The sequence below is a fragment of the Sprattus sprattus genome, assembly GCF_963457725.1.
Source record: "Sprattus sprattus genome assembly, chromosome: 3".
Taxonomy (NCBI): Eukaryota; Metazoa; Chordata; class Actinopteri; order Clupeiformes; family Clupeidae; genus Sprattus; species Sprattus sprattus.
The window spans coordinates 15,210,716-15,234,787 of record NC_137922.1 but is presented as its reverse complement, the minus strand read 5'-3'; the positions used below and the strand labels follow the sequence as shown (position 1 = coordinate 15,234,787).

The 24,072-nt window shown below is 42.8% G+C and overlaps 1 protein-coding gene across 1 annotated transcript in view; it reads right to left on the bottom strand.

Annotated features, from left to right (window-relative positions):
- Positions 1 to 5,268: 5,268 nt before the first annotated feature.
- The window catches only part of LOC308362639 (importin subunit alpha-4-like), a gene marked incomplete at both ends in the record, with an annotated part of 35,293 nt that continues 16,489 nt past the window's right edge, over positions 5,269 to 24,072 (bottom strand). Inside the window, 9 exon segments of the mRNA XM_080835370.1 lie at positions 5,269 to 5,319; positions 5,321 to 5,368; positions 5,534 to 5,628; positions 6,876 to 7,038; positions 7,530 to 7,601; positions 8,375 to 8,479; positions 8,596 to 8,724; positions 8,954 to 9,079; positions 9,269 to 9,313. Of these exon segments, the coding sequence (XP_080691496.1) occupies positions 5,269 to 5,319; positions 5,321 to 5,368; positions 5,534 to 5,628; positions 6,876 to 7,038; positions 7,530 to 7,601; positions 8,375 to 8,479; positions 8,596 to 8,724; positions 8,954 to 9,079; positions 9,269 to 9,313 (834 nt within the window).

The window sequence follows — 24,072 nt, the reverse complement described above, 5'->3', positions numbered from 1 at the left end:
CAAACAGTCCCTATCTTCTATTTTTAACCTTATGTGCTTTGTTTCCTCTGACGGTAATATATATTGTGCAGACTTGTTTATGAAATGGATATAATTTCGTTTAGAGTTTAATGCATATGATGGCATGTACTATTGTTTAACAGGGCAACACGCCCCCTATCTTCCTTCTTCATAATAAACAATTTTTATTGTGTAAAGATCCACCTAGAATGTACATTTTTACTTCATAGCCCCACAAGTGTGCAGTGTGGAGGAACATTGTGTCAGAGACCCTAGCAGGCCTGTTCAAGGTCATTGTATCTCTAGAAACATGAAATTCTGAGGTTGGTAATATAGTTCTATAGACATCATAGAGATTCAATATAGGACACATAGTATGTTATGCTTTTGCATTAAGTAAAATATCGCTGACAACTTTGCACACAATAATGACTTTCCAACAAATTTGTTTGCACTTTGTGGGGTTGTTTCATTCATTTTATTTCTGTGTTGTCTGTGTACAATAAAAAGGTTCAAATCGAAATATTTTAAGTTAACTGCATATAATAATTGGTCAGAAAAAGTTAACTGATTCACCGAAAGGAAAGACTTTCAAAAGGACCGCAGCCATTCCAAGGCAGAGACAGAAACCTGCTCAAACTGTTGCCTACGGTAATTTGAGCGATAGAAACACAGGCAGCAGTAAGACAAGGCAACACCATAACAGAGCACTGTGATTCAGTGATTCAGATCAAAGCTGGGTATGGGAGCTGGGTTGGAAGTTACATTAACTCTTTTAGCTTTTATCCAAACCTACTTCAAATCAGTGGGTGTCCTCCCTGAGTACTGAGCCCATGGGCAGAGGTCCTGTGCTGCTAGTCCCAGCCTATTCTGGAGCTGGGGGTGGTGGCAGTCCATACACTCCTCTTTCAGAAAAAGCCATTTGTAGGATTATGGTAAACTAATCATGACCTGTCACACTATTCAAATCTATACACACCAGCAGCAGATGATTTAAGACTAGGATATCTGTCTGCTGTAGCTGTCCCAATCCCACAGGTGCTTTCATGACTCCACTCAGCATCCCAGTTGCAGCACCCACACAATGTCTTTTCCACCAGATCTCTCTCTCAGGAGGGCCAAGATATGGTCGGGTCTCTGAAAAAAGTTACTCCAGTCTCATGTCTTTCTCTATTAGGTGCTTATTTTTAGTTCTCTATCCATTTATTTTTTGTGAGGTTGTTTTGAATTAATAACTAGACCAAATGATTATTCTGAATACATTTTTACTGATGCACCATCATTCAGCCAGAACCCAGGATAGAGTGGTTCAGTGAATGTTGTCTGTTCTTTGTGTAGGAGGGTCATTGTGTCAGAGACATTGTAGAAGGACAGAGTTCCTGCCCTGTGATCCACATACACTCCTATTCTTGACATGGGAGTAGTAATGGAGATAGGAGTTTCGTGTTGGTTGTGCCACAAAGTACATGTTCCTGTTTTACAGTACAAACACCATGACTTATCATTTTTATCTCCAAATCTATTAGTTTTCCTCAGTTATGCTTTTGTATGCGACAGCAATATCGACCCCTGGATTGTTCTCCTGACTCAGCTCTACCTCCCAGTAAAAGCGTCCACTAAACCCCTGCTCACACAACACCTGATCATATGATTAAAATCTGTCTGAATGATCTGGATATGGCTGCTCCTCTCCATGTGTTACTTTTCTGTTTCCCTCAGACAGAGAGAGGGATCTGTGTGCCGTGTTTGGATCCAGAGTCAGCTGACAGAAATCTGGTGTGAGTACAAAGAAAAGCACACTGAAGGTGACGCACATCCAAGGTCACACACAAGGTCACACGCATGCAACTGCTGCAATGTGCATACATTCAAGATAGAGTCATAGTTGTTTCCTCTCTCTATACAACATCCACAGTCAAACCCAATTTGGACAGATCCTCTAAAACACCTTCACTGATGATGATCTCAAACTGTTGGTTCTAGGCTAACAGACGTGAAGTTCCCAAGCTGTTTGTCTGTTGCATATCAACAGCCACACAAAGGGGGACTATTTTCTCTAGGCTACTGAAATGCGATACACAATGTTTGGTGGCTACAACTGTTTTGTGCTGAAAGGCAGCTTACTATTTATAATTTAATTGTACTTAATATTTATAATGTCGCTGGCAACCGTGTTATAAAAGCAATAAGGTACTCGATTGTATTGTCAATAATGTACTTGTTCGAGGGTTTGCCGGCCCTCCGCTACATTATTGACGATACGGTACTGCCTCTCGAACCTTATTGCTTAATTATAGCACACCCCGGAACTCACTCTCAGAATGCTTGATTTCATCTACCCATGTTATAATTAGGCGATAAGGTTCGAGAGGCAGTACTGTATCGTCAATAATGTACTTGTTCGAGGGTGTTGTTACCCTCGAACAAGTACATTATTGACGATACAGTACTGACTCGAGTACCTTATTGCTTTTATAACACGGTTGCCAGCGACAGACAAACAGCTTGGGAACTTCACGTCTGTTAGCCTAGAACCAACAGTTTGTTGATGATTAGCTAGGAGATCGACATTGATCTCGCACCATTTTATTCATTCACATTGCTCATTTTATAAAGTTGCCATTAAAATAACAAAAACAACAATGGGACACTTTCAACTTTGTTAATATTAATTTGGATATAGCCACTAACTCGCGTGTGAGAGCTACGTTATACTTATTAGCAGCGAGGCTAGCTAGCTACTATGTGTTTCAATGGATTTTTGGTCTTAGCGTTAGCAGCCTCCTACAAATAATTTTTTTTTTTTCAGTGCGCACCGATATGGAATGCTCAGGTAGATGTAAACAGGTCGTACAGTTACTATATCGCTGATTAAAGCACAATTTTTGACACCTGGAATGACTGATTGGAATCATCTCACCTGTGTTAATTAAGAGGGAATAACGACTAGACAAAGGCATTGGGCAATGCATTTGGTAGAAAGCCTGTCGTGTGGAATGTTGGAACTTTAGAGACACTAGCAGGCATATGGTTTTTCAATTGCATCTATTTGTTTTATTTGCATCAATATGTTTAGTTGTAATAGTTGCATCAAGTTGTACCGTCTACTTTATCATTTATATTTTGTGACAACTCCTAAGTTTATTAAAGCCCCATTATGCAACAATTATACTTCAGAATTAAAAAGTAGCTTATTTGCCGTCTTGCTTTGTCTTGTATTGCACTTGCTTGATGTTTGACTGTGTAAGGACAGTCGTTGAGTAACTAGTTTGTCATAATGTCAAAGTCAGCACATTTCAAGAGATTTCGTTAGTTTTAGCTGCTAGCATGCCGTTCGCGAATAGCTATTGATCCGTTGTGTTGCTTTAAACAAACTGAACTATTGAAAACTCCTATGGCGTCAAGATGGAAGTGACTTATTAGAGGACACTACACATATGTTACGCACTGGTTACATTTATTAAAAGGATAAGGGTTGGTGAAAATTAATGATGTATAAATTAAGAAAAAATAAGTTTTTCAAGCAAGTGGCAAACGACGGACAATTGTCTGTAACTCACCAGTGGGCCGACAGTGATCCACAGAGCTTTTGCGGAAGTGTAACGGGGTGCACTAATGTTGACTTCTTTAGAGAATTCCTTCTAGGGCCGGGCACAATTCAACTGAAAGTATTAAAGGGTTTCTCTAAGCAATAACCCTATGGTAATGTGTAGATACACATCAAGTAGTCCGCACATCAAGACATAATTTCCATTCACTCACTCACACACAGGAAATGAAAAAAGAGAATGTTCAGACAAAGACGGAACACAAAATCTAAAAGAGACAAACGCAAAACATCTCTGAAAAGGTCTGAGGGACAGAAAAGAAAACTCCAGAGGGAGGAAGAAAAATACAGAGCGAGAGAAATCAGAGACTGAGGGAACAGACAGAGAGGTCAACTGCAGGAAGAAAGAGAGAGGCAGAGAGAAAGAGAAAGAATAATTATATTAAAATGTCAATCAGAGGAGAACGGTCCAGAGCCGATGGCTAACAGCAAGTTTATTTTGGTTAGGATCATCGATACAGAGTGCGTCCTGAGGGGGGGGGGGGAGGTGGGAGGGATGGCTATGGAGACCTTGAAGGTGGTAAAGATGGCAGTGAAGGCTATGGAAAGGGAAGGTTTGCGAGAATGTGAGAAACAATTTCCAGGTTGAGAAACTGAGTGATGGTACGAAGGGCGTGGCAATGAGCAAGGTGATAAAATGGAAGGAGGAGGCAAATACAAGTCAGCCAATAGAATGAGAATGGAGTCAAACTCCATAGCACATAGTAAAGCCTGGAAGAGTAGCTGTGAGCAGCCCCCCATACTCGATCAGCAAGGAGATGCCACACCCAAAACACCCTTACGGGGTCTCGAAGCACTGCTAAGCTCAAGTGGTTAACAAAGAGACATCTTGGAAGGTCTTTGCTCGGAAATGAAATACAAAGGGCACAATGAATTTCAAGTCAAGTGTCAATGTTGCTGTGGTGAAATCAGAACTTATGATAACACTTAAAAAGTAAATTATCCTCTGTTCAAGTGTGCCGTCTTGTCTTTTCCTTTCCTTTTATTCATTTCCTTTTGAACAAAACATCCACTGTTGATTTTTCTCATGATGACTTCAATAGTTTTAGACAAAAAAAAAAAACTGGTGTCCTAGACGAGACGTGTGGAGAGCTTCAGTGGACAGATCCTCCACCTCTAGCCTGGGAGTAAAGCCCCGAGGGAGTTCTGGGAAGTCTGGGCCCGGATCTGTCATGGCTTTGCTGGATGTCTGGGGTTCGGGGGGTGGAGGTGGTCATGTCATGGTACACTGTGCGCTGAGGTTTTGTGGGTACGGTTGGGGTGAAGAACTTCAAGGAGGGTGACTGCCAGGCGAGAAGAAAGAGAACCCCTGCCTTCTTCATAGTGAGTATTCCACAGGAGTCCATCCTTCAAGAACACGATGCCTCTTTGATTGAAGTGTCTGATGTGTGTGTGTGTGTGTGAGTGTGTGTTAACTTTCATGCACATTGTTTGATTCTTTGAGTGAGTGTGTGTTTGAAAGAGATGGGAACAGTGAAAAAATAAAAATAGCAACTTTTTGGCAACTGCAGAGAGACAGAGGAGGCGTTCAATCAGAGAGGGTGGAGAGGCTGATCCTTCAGTGCGTGTGTGTGTGTGTGTCCAGTAGATCTGGTGCGTCGGAGCGATGTCTCGGGGGCCGGAGTGAGGAGCAGGCCACGCTCACACACACACTCGCTCACCTAGAACTTGAACTCCTTGGTCTGCAGGTTAGGGGCAGGGTCAAAGTTGTAAGGTTCCACCCTGAGTAGCTTCAGGGATGAGGCTTGGGTCTTCATCGATCTGGACAGAGACAAGAACACCAATCAGTGGAAGGGGAATCTATCTGCTTCCTATAATCCTGTTCTACCTATCAAGCCTATATTGAGCCATTTTTTTTTTCTATATTGTAGTAATTCTGATGGACAGGGTATTGCTACTTCCAGGGTCCAGGGCAGAGCTACTCACATCGTGTCCTGAAAAGTACTGATCGGTGATCTCAAACGCCAGTTTGTAGATGTCGTCGTTTTTATGCTGCTGGAGATTTTTAATCTTCTCCAGACCTGAGCCGTGAACAACAGGATAATCAAGATTTTTTCAGCATATTTTTTCAGCAACCCATCCCCAAATGAGCTGCCTGAAAAATCAAGAACAAATTAAACCTGACAAGCCAGACAGAGACACTAAACACAGAGAACAGAAACTTCAGGCATAGCGGAAATAAAAGTCATTGGGACTCACTTTAAAAAAAAGTAATTGGGAAAAACAACGTAAGAAAAAGACCTCTGCTACATTCTTGCAGGCTTGAAAATGTGTTCATAAGCAGCAGAAGTCTTCTGAGTCGGCTTCCCCGGAAGAGCTTTCTTAAGTTGAACACGCGTTTATGTGCACCTGGATTTGCATACATACACGCCCCGCCAGCTCCTTATTAGGGCACGCAAAAGCAGTAACGTGTTCAGTCGGAACTCGGAATCGACCGAGTCTACGCGAAAGCAGCTCAGTAATTTTTCTTTATAAAAAAATCTCTATCTGTCTGCAATACCGCTCTCGGCCTCTACGCAACTTCGGTGCTCTCACACTTGCCCAGCAACAGTAGAAGAAAGCACACACAGCAATTGACTGGTGATGTAGCCCTGGATACAGGACTGTAAATGGTCTGTTTTTCGCATGGAAGTCTCTAGAAATCTGGCACCTTATTGAACAAAATTAAAAAGAGTGAACGTGCCGTTTACAGACACCAGAATTAATGCGTTCACAGTATCATTCATCAGGCAATAATACAGTACGTTCAGTTCACGTTCACCAACATTATGAACAAGGTCATGAACTTTCTTTCAATGAACACATTCAGACGCAACATGGCAAATGAGAAAAGTCTGGATTGCTGTACTTGCATAGACGGCAGTGCCAAACGACGCTCACTTGACTAGCGCAGCATCCTCGTGAAGTCCTTTAATTTATTTTATGACTACAAGATGCCTCGTAGAATCATGACTATGAATGTGAACATAATTGTTAATGATACAAATATTCTCATATGTATTATTATTACAATTATTTAAATCTGAGGATGTCTGTAGAGTTGATCACCAATGATTTCTCACAAATTCTGCACTTTCTTAAAAACACTTTCTTAAATGTGATTCCTTTAAAAAAAAAAAAAAAAAAAACATGGGCCATCTGGTGGTTATTATGTTTTTTTCTTCTGCTATAGCTCTGTGACCCTCTGGACTTTTTTGTGGAGGTTCTATTGACCTGTCAATTGGCTCAGTCATGGTTCTGTAGCCTGGAAGTGGTTCTGTGCGGTTACCTCCACACTCCTCGATGCTCTCTGCGATGGTGCTGGCCTCATCTCCAGCCATAATGAGGATGTTCGTGAGGCCTTCCAGCACCACCTGCACCACCTGAGAGTCCTTCACTGACAGTAGGTTACAGAAGGGCGGGATCACGTTCTGCTGGACAAGGTACTCTGCCTGCCAAACACAGTGCACAACACCAATGCCAAGTCAGATCAAACCACTAATCAAAGAAAAACATATACGTACAAGTGATGTAAAGGTTGGCTTAGCATAGTACAGACATTGACACCTTTTAAGCCCATTTTGGTTTGCAAATGTATGCAATTGTTTGTGAATTGATGCCTAGTTGCAGGACTGTCCGCTTTGAGTAGCAGGACACTGATTCCACTGCTGGGCAGCATTGCCCACAATGTGGTAACAGTGTAGAGAAAAAGTCTGTTCCATGAGCCCTTAATATAACTGCCAGCATCCAACAGGCTAAATTGTGCTGACAGCAAAAGGCCTTTTACAGAACGTATTTAGTGTAAGAACTGGAATCAGTTGAAATTGTTTGCGAAATTGTTTAAAATCGTTCAAATCTTGGAACCTTCACAGCCAATGGCCAACATGTGCCTAAACAGAGTGTCAGGGCGAAATTGTGTGTGAGGAAAAAGCACGTCTCGCACCTGGTCCTTCCTGCCGCTTATTGTCAGGTTTTTGATAGCCCAGGCCGCTTCCTTCTGTGTGCCAAAGTTACCCTGTTCAGACACACACACACACACACACACTCAAAATTAATACTCTCTCACTCACTCACACACACACAGCACACCCCCCTCCCTCAATCACACCAGATAGCGTGAGCAGCCGACAGCCTGAGCAGCTGACATGAGGGGCTGGCCCACGGCAGAAGTGTGAAAAAGTAGGGGGGGGAAACACTGACATGCTCAGGTGGCACGAGGAGTGGGCAAGAGGAATGCTGAGAAAAAGAGTGAGTAGAGAACCATGGGGAAGGAAGCACAGGAGGCAGAGAGAGAGAGAGAGAGAGAGAGAGAGAGAGAGAGAGAGAGAGAGAGAGAGAGAGACAAGTGAAAAAACACAAGTACAGAGGTGAGAGGAACAGGCATGAGGGCTTAACAGAAGAGGTTGCACAGGCAGAGAGCACAACTGAGAATGAGGGGTGGGGTTAGATACAGTAAGCGTGAGTATTAATGGAAGAAGCAGAGGCATTTCTTTTGTTTGCTATGGTTAGTGAGGGTTACTGCTAATGTTATGCTAGCCACTTGAGGGCAACACATTGATTCGAGTTGATCATAGGTTTAACCTTTAGAACACAATGCAACACTTCTGAATATCAGTGAACCCAAAGTGCCTACCAGTCCACTGACAATTACACAGCAGAAAAGTGCATCATCACTGAGACCTGTCACAGCATGGTATTGTGGCCTTATATCCAGTGTGATGGCAGCTGTAGGGGCAGAAGGATGGGGTGTGTGGGACAGGCGGGGCAGAGGGAGCGAGAGCGCCTCACCTTGGCCAGCTGATGAATGATCATGGGGATGAGGCCGGCGTCAATCACTGCCTGCACTTGCTGCTGGTTTCCTGCAGTGATGTTGGAGAGGAACCACACCGCCTCCTGCAGACCACAAACATGTGCAAAGTCAATGGGTGATGGTTTCTCATTTCAAAGGCATCACTGGGATTCTATTTATTGTGTGTTGATGTGAGAAAGGCCCTCATCTGAACACTCACCTTGTTGATCTTCTCTTTGGGGTGTGTGAGTAGGTTGGGGAAATGGGAGAGGACGTCACAATTCAGAACCACCTGGGTCTGCTCGTCTGTTCCCGTGACAATGTTGCCCACCGCCCTAAGTGCCGCCGTCTACAGTATATGACACAAGGGTAAAGAAAGGAGGGTAAAGGAGGAGGATCAATTAATGGGGGTGAGATGTGTGCCACGACAGAAATGAGACAAAAAACGGACAAAACACCACAATCAAGGCATTCAAGATGTAGTATTTAAAAACTTTCTGTAGTTCTGTAGAGTGTCAAGTGAGGTGGCCATGCCCTTCAACACTTGAAGACAAGACAGGCCTTGGGTACTATCCTACCTGAACTTTGACCTCCTGGTGGCTGAGCAGTGGGACCAGGAAGGGCAAGACCCCCAAGTCAATGACCATCTGAATTTGCTCATTGTCTGTCAGGTAGGAGAGCGCCCACACTGTGTCCACCAGGATCTGCATGATGACAGACACACACACAAACACAAACACAAAACACACACACACACACAGTGTAAGCAGGCAGGCAGACTCAGAGAAATATTGACAACTTACTACTCAAATGAGATAATTGTGCTAAGCACACACAACCACAGGAATGACAAATAGATTATTATTCTGATGTGTTGTCAAAGGTGTACTTGCATTTATATCCGTGTGGTATATTAGGACACAAAGGGCTGGCAGGATCTGAAAGAGACAGAAGAGAGAAACAGAGAGGCAGATGAGATTAAGGTCAATTCATGTATGTAGGGAGACGGGCATAACTTCTGTTTTAATGGCTTCCCAACCAACACAAATCTTTTCTCAGATTTAGGGAACAGCCATCTGCTTCGTAAACGGACACAATTTGTGCCCCATTCCCAGCATTACACTGTGCATGCTCCTCAGGGAGCTATCCCATCAAGAAGCACTGCTGACGGACAGCATGCCAACTAGCTGGGCGGGAGGCAGGTATGACAAATTATGGAGCCTGTCTATCTCACACACTCTCTCACACACACACACACACACACACACACACACACACACACACACACACACACACACACACACACACACACACCCCCTTATGTACATACTTCTCCAGTTTGCCACTCGCATTCACTGACTGTCATTACCTCACACCCCTACAACTTGGCGGCCACATAGTGTACTCACAGCGTTAACTAGGGGTGGGGGGGAAAAAATTGATTATTCAATTTTTCTCGATTCTCTCTAAAACGATTCTCTCTCGATTCAGAAAAGTTCATAATCGATTTTGTAATTAAAAAAAAAAAAAGTTTTACACATCCATTTTATGTTGAAATGCAAGCTGCATCGATTATTGGATTGTTCATAGAAAGTCAAAATTGTGACAAGGAAAAGCTTTTTCTCTAATAAAAAATAGAGAAGGTAATTCATCTGTTGATTTTCTTTAATTATCAAACACAAAGTAGGAAGTGTAGCAAAGACTTTGAGTAGCAAACTCGAATGTTTTAAAAGTCGAAATGGATTAGAATTATTATAGAATTGATAATCGTTTTTTTTACACATCCATTTTATGTTGAAATGCAATTATCGATTGATTATCGATTATCAATTCGAAACCGATAAAAGGATTATCGATGCATTTCGACTATTGAATCATTTGAGTTTGCAACTCAGAGTCTAAAATCACTTCCTACTTTGTGTTTGAAAATTAAAGAAAATCAACAGATGAATTACCTTCTCTATTTGCTTTATTAGAGAAAAAGCTTTTAATGGTCACAATTTTGACTTTCTATTAGCAATGCAATAGTCGATGCAGCTTGCATTTCAACATAAAATGGATGTGTTAAAAAAAAAAAAAAATCGAATCGTTGACCTCTGAATCGATTTTGAATCGAATCGTGAGGTGCCAAGAGATTCCCACCCCTAGTGTTAACCAGCCCAAGACTGATTCCATTGGTCTGACAGCAGAAGCCACACTGTTGTTTGCTGGCCAGAGTTTAATAATTACCTGGCAGGTGCATAGACCGCTAGGTTACGTATGTAACCATGGTTCTATGAGTTTCGGATGACCGTCAGAGGCGGTGCTTTCAGCACTGGATGTCTATCACGTTTACGTGTAGTTCGAGTATTTGTATCAACAAAGTCGCCTGTCACCTGAGTGACGTATGCCCTAGCCCTGTTACTAGGCATGCTCACCCAGGTCCTGACCCTTGACAATCTTCTCGCGAATATACCGAGTGACTGCCAAGCTCTGGCGGTCATCCGAAACTCATAGAACCATGGTTACATACGTAACCTAGCGTTCTATTGCGTTTCTACTGACCACCAGAGGCGGTGCTTTCAGCACTGGATGACTAATACCAACAAAGTCACGAGGAAATCTTACCTTACTCCCGCTGTAAGGAAGTAGGAAGAACAGCTGCTGCCACTGGGTTATGAGGGACCTTGTTAACCCTATAAAACCTCGCAAATGTGCAGGTTGATGTCCATGATGCAGCTGTACAGATATCTGAAGGGGGACACCTCTTAGGGCCACCCGTGATGTACATACACTCCTAGTTGAGTGAACTCGGACCTAAGGGACCGGGAGACTACTGCCCCATAGGCACAAATGATAGCGTCCCCAATTCAACGTGATAGCCGTTGTTTGGATAAGCTGTGCCCTCTCCTCTGTCCAACATGACAGAGAAACAGTGAATCAGACTGGCGGAATTCCACAGTCATATCAATAAAAGACCTTAGTGCTCTCACTGGGCACAACAGGTAGGTGCTCTGTCCCTGCTCATCCTCCTGAGCTAGGGGCTCAAAAGCAGCCAACCTGAGTGGCTGGTTTGAGTCGGATGATGAAAACGTCTTTTGGAAGAATGGCCGGATTCGGCCACAAAGTTACCCCTGTGCCTCCAGGGTTCCAATATAGACCTTCTTGGTTTGGCTTCCGTTTAGCCGATGCCATGGCCAAGAGAAAAGCTGTTTCCATAGACCCCATTTCAATTCCCCCCTCTCTAGAGGTTCAAATGGAGACAGGACTATAGGCAAGTCATAAGAGGGTACGGAGCTTCGTTGAAGCGGCCTTAGTCGTTGAGCACCCTTAAGGAAGCGGGTCACTAGTGTATGGGACCCAACTGTCACACCATCTGCCCTACTGTGCATGGCTGAGATGGGGGCTGCATATACTTTGATGGTAGAGGCTACAAGGCCTCCATCAAAACGGGACTGGAGAAAGTATCCCCGGCACAGGACACCGTATCGGGTCCTGCTTCTGTGTTTGGCACCACTCACAAGAAAAAAACTTCTACCAGTTAGCGTACAGCACCTTGGTGGAAGGTGCCCGGGAGCAGTGGATCGTCTGTGCAACCGCTGGGTCACATGACCCTAACAATGGCTCTGGCTCTTCAGAAGCCAGACCTCTTACCAGGACATGTTTTTCTACCAATACTGGAAGAAAATGTTTGAGCGTCGGCAGAACAACCTGCAGCTCCAATACCTTTATGTGCTGTTCCTGCTGCAAAGGACTCCAGAGACCTCTGACAGTCCTGCATTGTCATACAGCTCCCCTCCTGCCATAGAGGCATCAGTGGCCACCACTTCTCTATGAGAAGGTATGGACCCCAAGGGAACCCCCTGGGTGAGATTTTTCTCTCCCCTCCCCAGCCGTAGCTTTGCAAGGCAACTGTGAGTGACCCTGACCAGCTTGTGCCTGTGATAAGTGGGGTGCAAGCCAAGATCATTCAGCCGAATTTGAAAGAGGCTGCAATGACAGAAGGCCCAAAGGGACCGCCTACAAGGCTGCTGTGAGCATACCCAGCAGTAGGGATGGGAACCGAGAACCGGGTCTTGTTGAGAACCGGTTCCCAATGAGCCGAATCTTTGGAATCGTTAGCCAAATTCATAACCGGGTCTGTTAACGGGTTTCTGTGCCGTTTGCGCATGCGCGAACTCTTATAATAAAGTCAGAACGCAGCAGAAATGGCAACTCGATAGAAGCGATCTAAAGTGTGGCTTTATTTCACCCGAACGGATGCGAACACGGTCACTTGTAACCTCTGTAAAAAATGTATTTCCTCAAAGGGAGGAAGTACATCTACCATGAATAAGCACTTGAGCACACATGGTATAAAATTACAAGAATGTCATGTTTTCGATGCCAGCAGCAGCTCAACTAACGTCGGCGCTTCATCCCTTACTTGCCAAGGTAAACTCCTCAAAATGTTTTATCATAAGTCATAACGGTGTTACTCGTGTGTTATCAGCAAACGTTTGCGTTTTCGTGTTAACCATAACTAAACTTAGCATTGAATTGCTTAACAGAATGGGCGATGTTGGACATTGTCATATATTATATATAACTTACATAACTAGGCTAGCTTAACTGTATAATCTTCTATTTTCAACCGTTGGCTAGAGGCAGGGGCAGTGCTTGCCTCCCCTCTGTTGGTCCTAGGGTAGGGTTAGGCTGTACAAAAGACTCCGTTAATAAGCAAGCAACGTGTGCAGCTCCCTCAGTTTGACAGTTCGATATGGATAAGTTTCTCGTAGCCAATTCAGTGGCAGCAATAGCTAAGTGTTAAATATACTGAGTGCCTAGTTTTTACATGATACAAGTAATTATGTTTCAGTACGTTATTGTGTTTGTAGTGGACTCTACATTGCTATTAGAAGCGTTTAGCATAATAGTTCGCTATAAGCAATACAACCAAGCAACCTACAAGAAAATATACAGTCCTTTACCTCAATTACAAGGGCTGTATGTCAGATCAGAAAATTCAGCGATTTTGTTAGTGCCATTTTTTTCATTGTGCAAACCAGCCTTCGCTCTATAAATAATCTCCATTTCCATCCAATTAAGCTGATGATGAGGTTCTAAATCAGACGGGCTCAGAGGCTGCTAGTCTGTCATCGTTACAGGCTGCAGTTAGTACGTCTTCTGTAAGGAAGGAGCATTGTTATTTGTATGAACGTTTATATTAAACAGAACACATTTTATTTAAGTTATGTAAGTTTTATTTAAATGTGTATGTAAACATTCTAGAAATGTATATAAAAGAACATTAATGTAAAAAACCCGTTTGTGCTCTTTTTCGCCCCTTACCAAATTATAAGAATCGTTAAGAGAATCGATAAGGAATCGGTTCGATAAGCAGGAATCGATAAGGAACCGGAATCGTTAAAATCTTATCTGTTCTCATCCCTACCCAGCAGTCTCAGGAATTTGAGGGCCAGAGCCCTGCCTCTCCTGAAATGGCTGATGAGCTTGAGGGTGTTGTTGACCCGTTGTTTAGAGGGGGTAGCAATCATCAGCCGTGAGTCTAGCTGGATGTCAATAAAGACGATCTGCTGACTGCACACAGAACTGGAAAGCCCTGCCCTCGAGGCAAAACTAAGGAACTGTTTGTGCCGAGGCTTCATAGGGAAGTGAAGTATGCAACCTTTAGGTCAGTGGTTCTTAACCTGGGTTCGATCGAACCCCAGGGGTTTGTTGAGTCACTCTCAGAGGTTCGTCAGGAGTCGAGACCCACACAGTATAGCGCGGTCCACACTAGCAATGTCGGGTCGTTTTTTATACCTACGTTTTGAAGAAATCATAATTAATTTTTCAAATACGAAGGGTTCGGCGAATGCACTGATGAAGCTTGCAGGGTTCAGTACCTCCAATAGGGTTAAGAACCACTGCTTTAGGTTGATGGTTGTAAAATCTCCTTGCTTAGCACATCTGCTGTATGCAGTCTGTGGGATCTTAATCTTGAGATGCGTGTTTAACCGTCTCAAGTCTAGCCACCGCCCTTCTTTGGGACAAGTGGGTTTAATTATCAGTTGTAAGGCGAGAAACACCTATACTGATCCCCCAATGCCTCTTACACATTACTGCCGTATTCAAGAGTGAACACGACAGACGGCATAATATACAGGGTACCCCCAGGATTTTTCATCTCAAATTTAAGACTTTTTAAGACCTTTTCAAGACCACTTTAGATGAAATTTAAGACCAACATCGCACCTTTCCTGATATGCATATGAATACAATTAAAAAATGTAATCATAAGACAGAACCATTTAAAACAATAACTGTGAGGGGTGGACGTGTAAGTGTGTGTTTGTGTTCATGTGTGTGTGTGTGTGCATGCGTGTCTGGATACGTGTGGGTGAACCTGTGTGCGGTTGTAATACAACAGATCCTACAGCCTTTGGAGCTCTGCGCTTTTGGCAGCAATCTGTTCATCCAGTATGATGAGTTCAGCCAACTTATAATAGCTGGAGCTTTTCCATAAAAGTTGCTGTGTTTTTGAGGTGTTTGTTGCAATTAAATTGCGGGAGCAAGTGGAAGTTGTGATAGAGTTGCGAATTTCCCTCTTTGTAATTATAATTGAGTTATTTGTTAAAAATAAGTTATTAATAAACAAACATTCATTAATAAACAAAACCTTTGAGAAATGGTCCTCTAAAATAATAACCTCACCAACATGCCAAATAAAAGATGTAGCAAAAAAGGCTGTTAAAAAGGTTGTCAATTGCAACAGCTTTCGAGGGTTTGGGAAATAATCGCTGCTGATTTGATGTTTGGTGGAGTCAATCCAGAATTGGTGTTGATGAAATTATAATTAAGTCACCCAAACTGCTGTGGAAAAAACGGGAGTCGCTGAAACTGTTATTGCATCCCTGTACAACAGTGTGTTCTTTAATGTTAGACGTTTCAATTTCTTTAATCACCCAAAAGCCCCGCTCCACTGTTGCCTGTGATAGCAGAAGCTTATTAACTAGCATTACCCTGTCCCTGATAGGGCAGTGTCCTAGATAACTGTCTCGCTAGCTAGCGCAGCTAGTGAATAGCTAACGTTAGCTAGTTTTATCCTTTAAATCGTGTCAGCATCTCAGCCAGTTCAGATACAGGTTGCATGGTATTTTTGATGCGGCGTTTGGGTGTGCTAAGATTCGTTGTCACAACGAACAATAAACAAATGTGGACTTGATGAACGAAATTTAAGACCTGTTGACGAAATTTAAGACCGGTTGACAAAATATAATACCTTTTCAAGGCCTTAAATTATGAATACTAAATGTAAGACTTTTTCAAGTTTTTAAGACCTCGCGGGTACCCTGAATATATTTAGATTAACTCGCTTAACAAATGGGTTAAACTATCGGTTTGTAAGGCAAGAAACACCCCTACCAGCCGACTGCCTCAAACCATTACCCGAGCGTAAATGTTACACACGGTACACAATACAAGAGGCAGACTCATCTTTTTTTCAGATTATCCACAAGTGGGTCTTACTATCGTTTATTTAGGCGAGAAACACCTGTACCGATAGTGATAAAATAGGCGGAATAGAATCCCCGGTTTAGTGCCAGCCTGTTTAACGGCTCGATGGCGCCTTTCTTCAAGATATCCCAGATCTTCTGACGTATGGCCAGACCCCTGTTTGGGTCATTTTGACCCCATGGAACCTCGGTGGTGGGCGCCCTAACCCTAGAGGACCTCTGTCTGCCGGGCGCCTCAAGGCTAAGACTGGCAACTGTTTTCTGGCCTGTGTAACCTGTAGGCTGCACTCCAGAGCTTACTGTGCGGCAGGACCAAACCTTTGTCCTGGAATGACAGGAAGAGAAAAAAGGGATTCCCTGCACGTCTCCACAGTGGAGACCGGGCCAACCATATCTGGCATCGGGCCTGGGTTAACTAGGACACAGCCTACCAAACTCCCTGGTCATGTAGGCAACGCCTGCTCTCTGAGCCCTTCAGTGTGGTGTGGCTCGTACCAAGGGAACTGGGATGAGCGCAATAGGGGCCTCTATGAAGCCCTGGTGGAGAGAACATCCTTCTTGAGGATCTCAAGAGCTGGCGACAATATTGTAGGGAGCACCTCCGAAGGAGACTGTGGAGCCACTGTAGCGAGAGCACTAGCAGGCTGTGCAGCAGGTTGTTGCAGATTAAGAAACAGAGTCTTTATTTCTGCAAACTCCAAAGTCGACGTGCCTACCCTCTGGGCAAGCGGATCAAGTTTACTGCGTTTGCCCCTACCAGAGGCTTCCCGGGAATCAGGCCTCCGGCGTTTGCATTGCTTAGGAGACATGGCGCTGCGTCTCTGTGCTGGGAGTGGCTTCGCTGGGCCGGCCTCTCCAGCGCACAGCTAGACTCATGCAGCTGCAGTTCATGCATGCCAGCTCAGTAAGTCCTTGCCTGAGGTGCTAAACACCTAGGCATGAGGGACACTTACCGTGCCTCCCTCTGCTCAAGAGGGGCCCGGCAATCAGTGCATGTAATGAACATGCTAGAATATATATAACATGTATGCAATATATATATAGAATTATAGGGAGTGATATTTTACCAGCAGCCTAAGCGGATAACACTAGGCCGTGTTATATAAGATAGGTTACTGTTTAGGAGCGACCACACTCCACTACACAGTCACCTGAACCCCATAATAAATGCTGAACCACTGAAATTTGCACCCCTTGAACTAGGCAGTTTATTATGGACCAAGCCTCCATATTAACCAAACGAATTTAACCTGATCATGCAATGATTAATCTTACGTTACGAAAGGTTACGTTACGTAAGGTAGGCTTCAGTTTAAGAGCGGACACGCTCATTAACGGTTACCAAATTCGCTGCTTTAGAACTGAATGTGCGGGGTGTATAAATAATCACCCGTCAGTCACCCATCAGTAGGTAAATGTAGCCTGCTTATAGCGTATACACAAAGCCGACAGTAGTAAAAATCCTGCACTGTTTGAGAGCGGACAAACTCGTTAACAGTCACAATTTAACCTGGTCATGGCAATGATTCAACTTCAAAAGTTAGGCTTCAGTTTAAGAGCGGACACGCTTGTCAACAGTTACCAAAACTCGCTGCTTTGGAACTGATTTTGCGGGGTGTATGAATAATCACCCGTCAGTCACCCATCAGTAGGTAATGTAGCCCGCTTATAGACCCTTTTATGACCTACGTCATAAACGTTAAGCGCAAACATTCTGGAGGCAAAAAAGCGGAAATTTTAGCCATAGTTAGTGACAGTGCAAGAGGATTTTGGAGAGATAAAGCTAAGGATTTCTTCGTCTCGGTTTCTTCGTTAAAAAAATGCCATCTTGTTGTGTTGTGGGATGCCAAAACAGGTCAACTAAAAAAAAAAGGTCTCAATTTCTACCGCATTCCTTCGGGGAAAAGACTGTTTAATGCAAACAGGCGTAGATTCTGGCTTCAAGCTATAAAACGAGTGGACTGGACTGAAGACATCATTAAAAATGCACGCATATGTGGGTCACATTTTATATCCGGTAAGTGAATTTTGTTTATGTTAGCTGACTTGAAATTGTGTTAGTTAAATCTGAGATAACTTAGTTGGCCAAAACAGCTCCCTAGATAGCTAATGTTATCCATATCTAACTTTAGCCTTGCAATTTTAGGTTAACTTAACGTTAACGATATCTAACCATTAACGTTAGCTAACCGTTAATGTTAGCTAGTTCATAGTACATTCATTTATTCATTTCATACAATTATACAATGCATACAATGATCGTGGGTTGAGTCTGTACTTAATTTACTCGTAGGAGAAGCCTCAATTAACTACGAAAGCCCTGACATTGTCCCTTCGCCAGAGACCTGAAGCTAAATTGGAGAGGTAAGGCGTGTTTGCTCTTGATAAGTTAGCAGCCAACAGTGCCTGCAACCTAGAGCAGGTGATGTTAACTTATGGCATCAAAGCTAGCTATCCAAGGTAACATCGCCTGCTCTGTATTGCAAGCTTTGAGAGAAATGGCAGTCAGTAGTTACCTCTATTATGTGTAGGGATGGGAACCGAGAACCGGGTCTTGTTTAGAACCGGTTCCCAATGAGCCGAATCTTTGGAATCGTTAGCCAAATTCATAACCGGGTCTGTTAACGGGTCTATGTGCCGTTTGCGCATGCGCGAACTCTTATAATAAAATCAGACCGCAGCAGAAATGGCAACGCGACAGAAGCGATCTAAAGTGATCTAAAGCTGCTGCTATTTCACCCGAACGGATGCGAACACGGTCACTTGTAACCTCTGTAAAAAATGTATTTCCTCAAAGGGAGGAAGTACATCTACCATGAATAAGCACTTGAGCACACATGGTATAAAATTACAAGAATGTCATGTTTTCGATGCCAGCAGCAGCTCAACTAACGTCGGCGCTTCATCCCTAACTTGCCAAGGTAAACTCCTCAAAATGTTTTATCATAAGTCATAACGGTGTTACTCGTGTGTTATCAGCAAACGTTTGCGTTTTCGTGTTAACCATAACTAAACTTAGCATTGAATTGCTTAACAGAATGGGCGATGTTGGACATTGTCATATATTATATATAACTTACATAACTAGGCTAGCTTAACTGTAGAATCTTCTATTTCCAGCCGTTGGCTAGAGGCAGGGGCAGTGCTTGCCTCCCCTCTGTTGGTTCTAGGGTAGGGTTAGGCTGTACAAAATACTCCGTTAATAATAACGCGTGCAGCTCCCTCAGTTTGACAGTTCGATATGGATAAGTTTCTCGTCGCCAATTCAGTGGCAGCAATAGCTAAGTGTTAAATATACTGAGTGCCTAGTTTGTACATGATACAAGTAAGTATGTTTCAGTACGTTATTGTGCTTGTAGTGGACTCTACATTGCTATTAGAAGCGTTTAGCATAATAGTTCGCTATTAGCAATACAACCAAGCAACCTACAAGAAAATATACAGTCAAGCTGGAGACACAATTAGCCCTGAGCGATCGCGTATCCTCCCAGAGCAGGCAGACATGCTAATTTTTCTGCACAAAAATTGTAAATAGTCTTTGCCACTGCTAGTTACATTTTTTTGGCAGCTCAGTTAATAATATACCCTTTTAAAAAAGGAAGGAGCTTTGTTATTTTTATGAACGTTTATATTAAACAGAACACATGTTCTTTTATATAAATTTCTAGAATGTTTTATTAAAATGTCTATGTAAACATTCTAGAAATGTATATAAAAGAACATTAATGTAAAAACCCCGTTTGTGCTCTTTTTTCACCCCTTACCAAATTATAAGAATCGTTAAGAGAATCGATAAGGAATCGGTTCGATAAGCAGGAATCGATAAGGAACCGGAATCGTTAAAATCTTATCGGTTCTCATCCCTAATTATGTGCAATCTAATCTTACAGATTTTCAAAGGAATAAACTGCTATCTGAGAGATCTGTTAAATCACCTTCCCTATTGACTACTGATCTTTGCCCTGGTGAGAACACACTTTTCAATTCAATCAAACATGTAAAATGTACTTGTGCTACTCATTATTTGTGTTTTACATGTGTTGTCAGTAAAACTTATAATTCCTGTCTTCACAATAATGTCTTACAGTTGAAGATGAGCCCCATTGGAAGAGGATGCCATGTGCCCAAAGAAAGATTATGAAAATCTGAGGCACATGTATGAACAGATTCAGGTTGAATATGTGAGCCTGCACCAAGAGTTTGGTGAAATCCAAAATGAAAACAAGAAGCTAATAGAAGAGCTTCAGAACAACAAGTATTCTTACCACTCAATCAGAAATAACAGTGTACAGTTTCTTTTTCTCACAGGAATAACTACTATAATCTTTGACTGGTTATTGAAAAAACTAAAAGGCAATGTAGAAAAGTTTACTGAAATACGTACCCTGGGAGATCACCTACTGATTGTGCTTATGAAACTTAGATTGGATCTCACTAACACTGACATAGCACTTAGGTTTCAAGTATCGAACAGCACAATATCATGCATTTTGAGAACCTGGTTACCTTCTATGGCTAAAGTGTTGAAACCACTTATAAAATGGCCAAGTCAGACTGCTGTTTTAAAGAACATGCCCAAAAGTGCACAGAGATTTTTATAGACAGACCTAGTAACTTGACTGCCCAGGCCCAGACATGGTCTACATATAAACACCACAATACAGTTAAGTATTTAGTTGGCATTACACCCGCCGGGGCCATATCCTTTCTATCCCCAGGTTCGGGTGGCCGGGTGTCAGACAAGCAGATTACCAATCAATGGGATTTTTAGATCTTTTGGAGCCTACAGATGACATTTTAGCTGATAGGGGCTTTTTAATTAGAGAAGAGCTTGCCGTGTATGGTGCCACCCTGCTTATTCCAAATTTCACCGAAGGAAAAAGACAACTACCAGCTAATGAGGTTGACACATCAAGACAACTTTCACTTGTAAGAATTCACATAGAAAGAGTTATTGGCCGGTGGAAGAATTTTAAAATCTTACAATCGGTCATTCCAGTGTCACAAGTTGACCTCCTAGATGATATAGTGAATGTGTGTGGTGCCCTCACAAATCTCTGCAAGTCTGTTGTTTCCAAATGATATAAAATGAACTGTGTTTGCTGATAAATGTAATCCACAAATGATATTCAGACAAATAAATGACTATGTACTATGCTTTCTTTATTAAATTAAAACTATTTGAACCTTGTCTTAAGCTCATGCTTTTTTACCTCTTTCACTGCTTTCTTTAAATTTGCACACAGCCGTAGTGGAAGTGGCTGTCACATTGGACACAGTGAATCATTTTACCATAGTCTGGCTTTTCACACTGTATGCAGGCTTGTGTTGTTTTACATGCTCCAGATGTACAAGATGCCCTCCCTGTCCTCCCCATCCTAACATAGAGCTCAATCTTTAACAGCACTGCTGCTGCATGGCTGCAACAAGACCCTATAGCCTGCAATGTCAGATAAAAAAAATGGTATAAGACAAAAACGAGTATACTAAATGTGGCTATCATAACAAATATAAGTTGTATTGTAGCATAAATAAGAGTTACAACGCTTTTTTTTTTGTTAGATGCCAAATAGCCTGGAAAATGTTTGAAACCTCAAGAATAGGTTTGGGCTTGGACGTACAGGAGACTTAAAAGAGTGTAAATATTAGCTCATTCGCTAACATTACAGTTAACCGTGGTTGCAATGGTTATGTAGTTCCTACACGTAAACCTTGACGATGAAACGTTTATGATAAGGTCGACTTACTCTGCCATGCATGTGCAATTTAACGTGAAGCGGTAGCGTTGGTGGGTTTGTTGATAAAAACACATGGTTTATACATTATTGTCTTTGTTCCTTGTCATTGGCTTGGTAGCACCTCAGATTTTAGGACGCAGAAATCATCATTGAGGTCGCAGTACTTAATATCCTGGAGTGGACATGCCCGCAGACAACGTAGTTATAGGCATCGAGTGACTTGAATGATCGTAATGTATCTTTTGTGTAAACACTGGGTTTTTCTATTAAGTATGTATAAATATCTGTCCATTTTGATGGGTCAACTATCCAATCCGTGATCGAATATGGATCGGGAAGTTGGATTCCATAACTTAATGTCAATTTATTAACGTAACTTCCGAGATCATTAGGATAAAGCGAACGCAGGCATGAACTTAAGCCATTTCTTTTGCCCCCAGAATGCGTGCGCAACCTAGAACGCTGAGCATTGTTTACCAACGGCGAAAGGGTCTATAGCACACAAAGCCGAAAGTAGTACAAATCCTGTACTGTTTAAGAGCGGACCCCTCGCTAACAGTTGCAAATTAACAGTTCCCCAAACATAGCTGCTTTAGCCTGCTTCTAGCGTGAACACAAAGCCGACAGTAGCAAAATACCGTTCGTTTACTTAATTGAATGCTTATAGCGAGAACGCTGCTTGCATCTTCATAACAACAACGGTACAAAACCAAACTATGCGAGGGCTCCCATCTCGCTTAACAAGTGGTTTTATTTACAGCTATAAGGCGAGAAACACCTGTAGCCTGCTGATAGCCCCCTAAGTAAACAAGTGGGTTTAATTATCAGTTGTGAGGCGAGAACACCTATACTGACTGCTGCATCCAATCGTGACACTACGACGGCACAGACGATAGTAGGGGAAAACGATTATGCGAGGAGCTTCTAGCTAACTCGGGCAACAATTGGGTTTAATAATTGTAACGCCCGACTCACATTGTTGCGTTGGAAGCCGTTGATGCGTCAGGGTTAACGCATCCCCATTCACTTTGCATGGGGTGACGTCATCCTTTGCCGAACTGAATTGTGGCTCCGTTTGGTTCGCGTGCGTTGCGTTTCATGCTTTGCTCGCGACAAGAGTTGAAGAAGGTTCAACTTTTCGACAGACAATGCATGCGTCAGCCAATCATATTGCCGTTCATGCATAACTGACAGCACAGGCACTAGCCAATCATATCCCGTATATGCTCACGTCTACAGAGCGGCAAACTCAAAAAAAAAAAACATGGCTGCCAAACTCCGTAGATGGTCGTATTTGTACCTTCAAGTTGGTTGTTTGACTTTTTTTTGGTTAGATTTTTTAAAAGTTACCGAGAAATAGACACTGTACAATGTAAAAACCCCTTTATTTTAACTGAGAAATACGTATCATAGGATTTGCGAGGTGTCTGAGCACACTGTCTAATGATGGGTTAGGGTTAGCATGCTACTACTCACAGGGTAAAAGCTTACTAATGACGTGATTGGTTTGTTGACCTGTCAATCTCACTATAACGTCTCCGTTATCAACAGAACCCCATGCGCCAAACTCCTCCTCCACCATCCGTTGCATCAACGCAACAATGTGAGTCGGGCGTAAGGCAAGAAACACCTATACTGACACCCCAATGCCTCTTAACTCATTACTGTCGTATTCAAGAGTGAACACGAGACACACGGTAGCCTACAAATAGAAGAGGCAATTATCCGTTTTTTTCGGATTATCAGCGAGTGGGTTTAACTATCAGTTTTAAGGCGAAAAACACCTGTAGCTACTGATAGCCCACTGCAACGTTGATTTATGATGCTAATCGCAGTCTTTAGAGGGCGAGAATTCGCAGCTCCAACCCTAAGGTTTGCAAGACTCCCAACGATTAGCATGCGATTACACTCACCTGTGGAGTGAACATACTCATTAACTCACCTGACGCGAGAAGATAGAAGGGTCAGGACCTGGGTGAGCATGCCTTTAGTAACAGGGCAAGGGCATACGTCACCCAGGTCACAGGCGACTTTGTTGATACAAATACTCGAACTACACGTTAACGTGATAGACATCCAGTTCTGAAAGCACCGCCTCTGGCGGTCAGTAGAAACGAAATAGAACTCTGGGTTTAAGAGCGTGTGCACGCCTTCCCAACGCTGAAGAGCAATCCGATGCAGTGTGTGTGTGTGTTAGGGGTGGGTATTGCCAAAGAAGTCACGATTCGATTCGTATCACGATTCACATGCCACGATGCGATTCTATCACGATGCATCGCGATACTTGAATTATTGCGATGCATTGCGATGCATTGCGAATTTTCACTGAACACTGTTAGAAAAAAATGAAGCCATTACCAGTGGCTGACTGGCTGTGTATGATCTGGATAGTGTGTTCAATTGATAACTCAAAGCAACTCAGTTCATACATAGCTGTATTTATTTAAACGACTTTTGGAGGTTACTTAACACAAATATTAT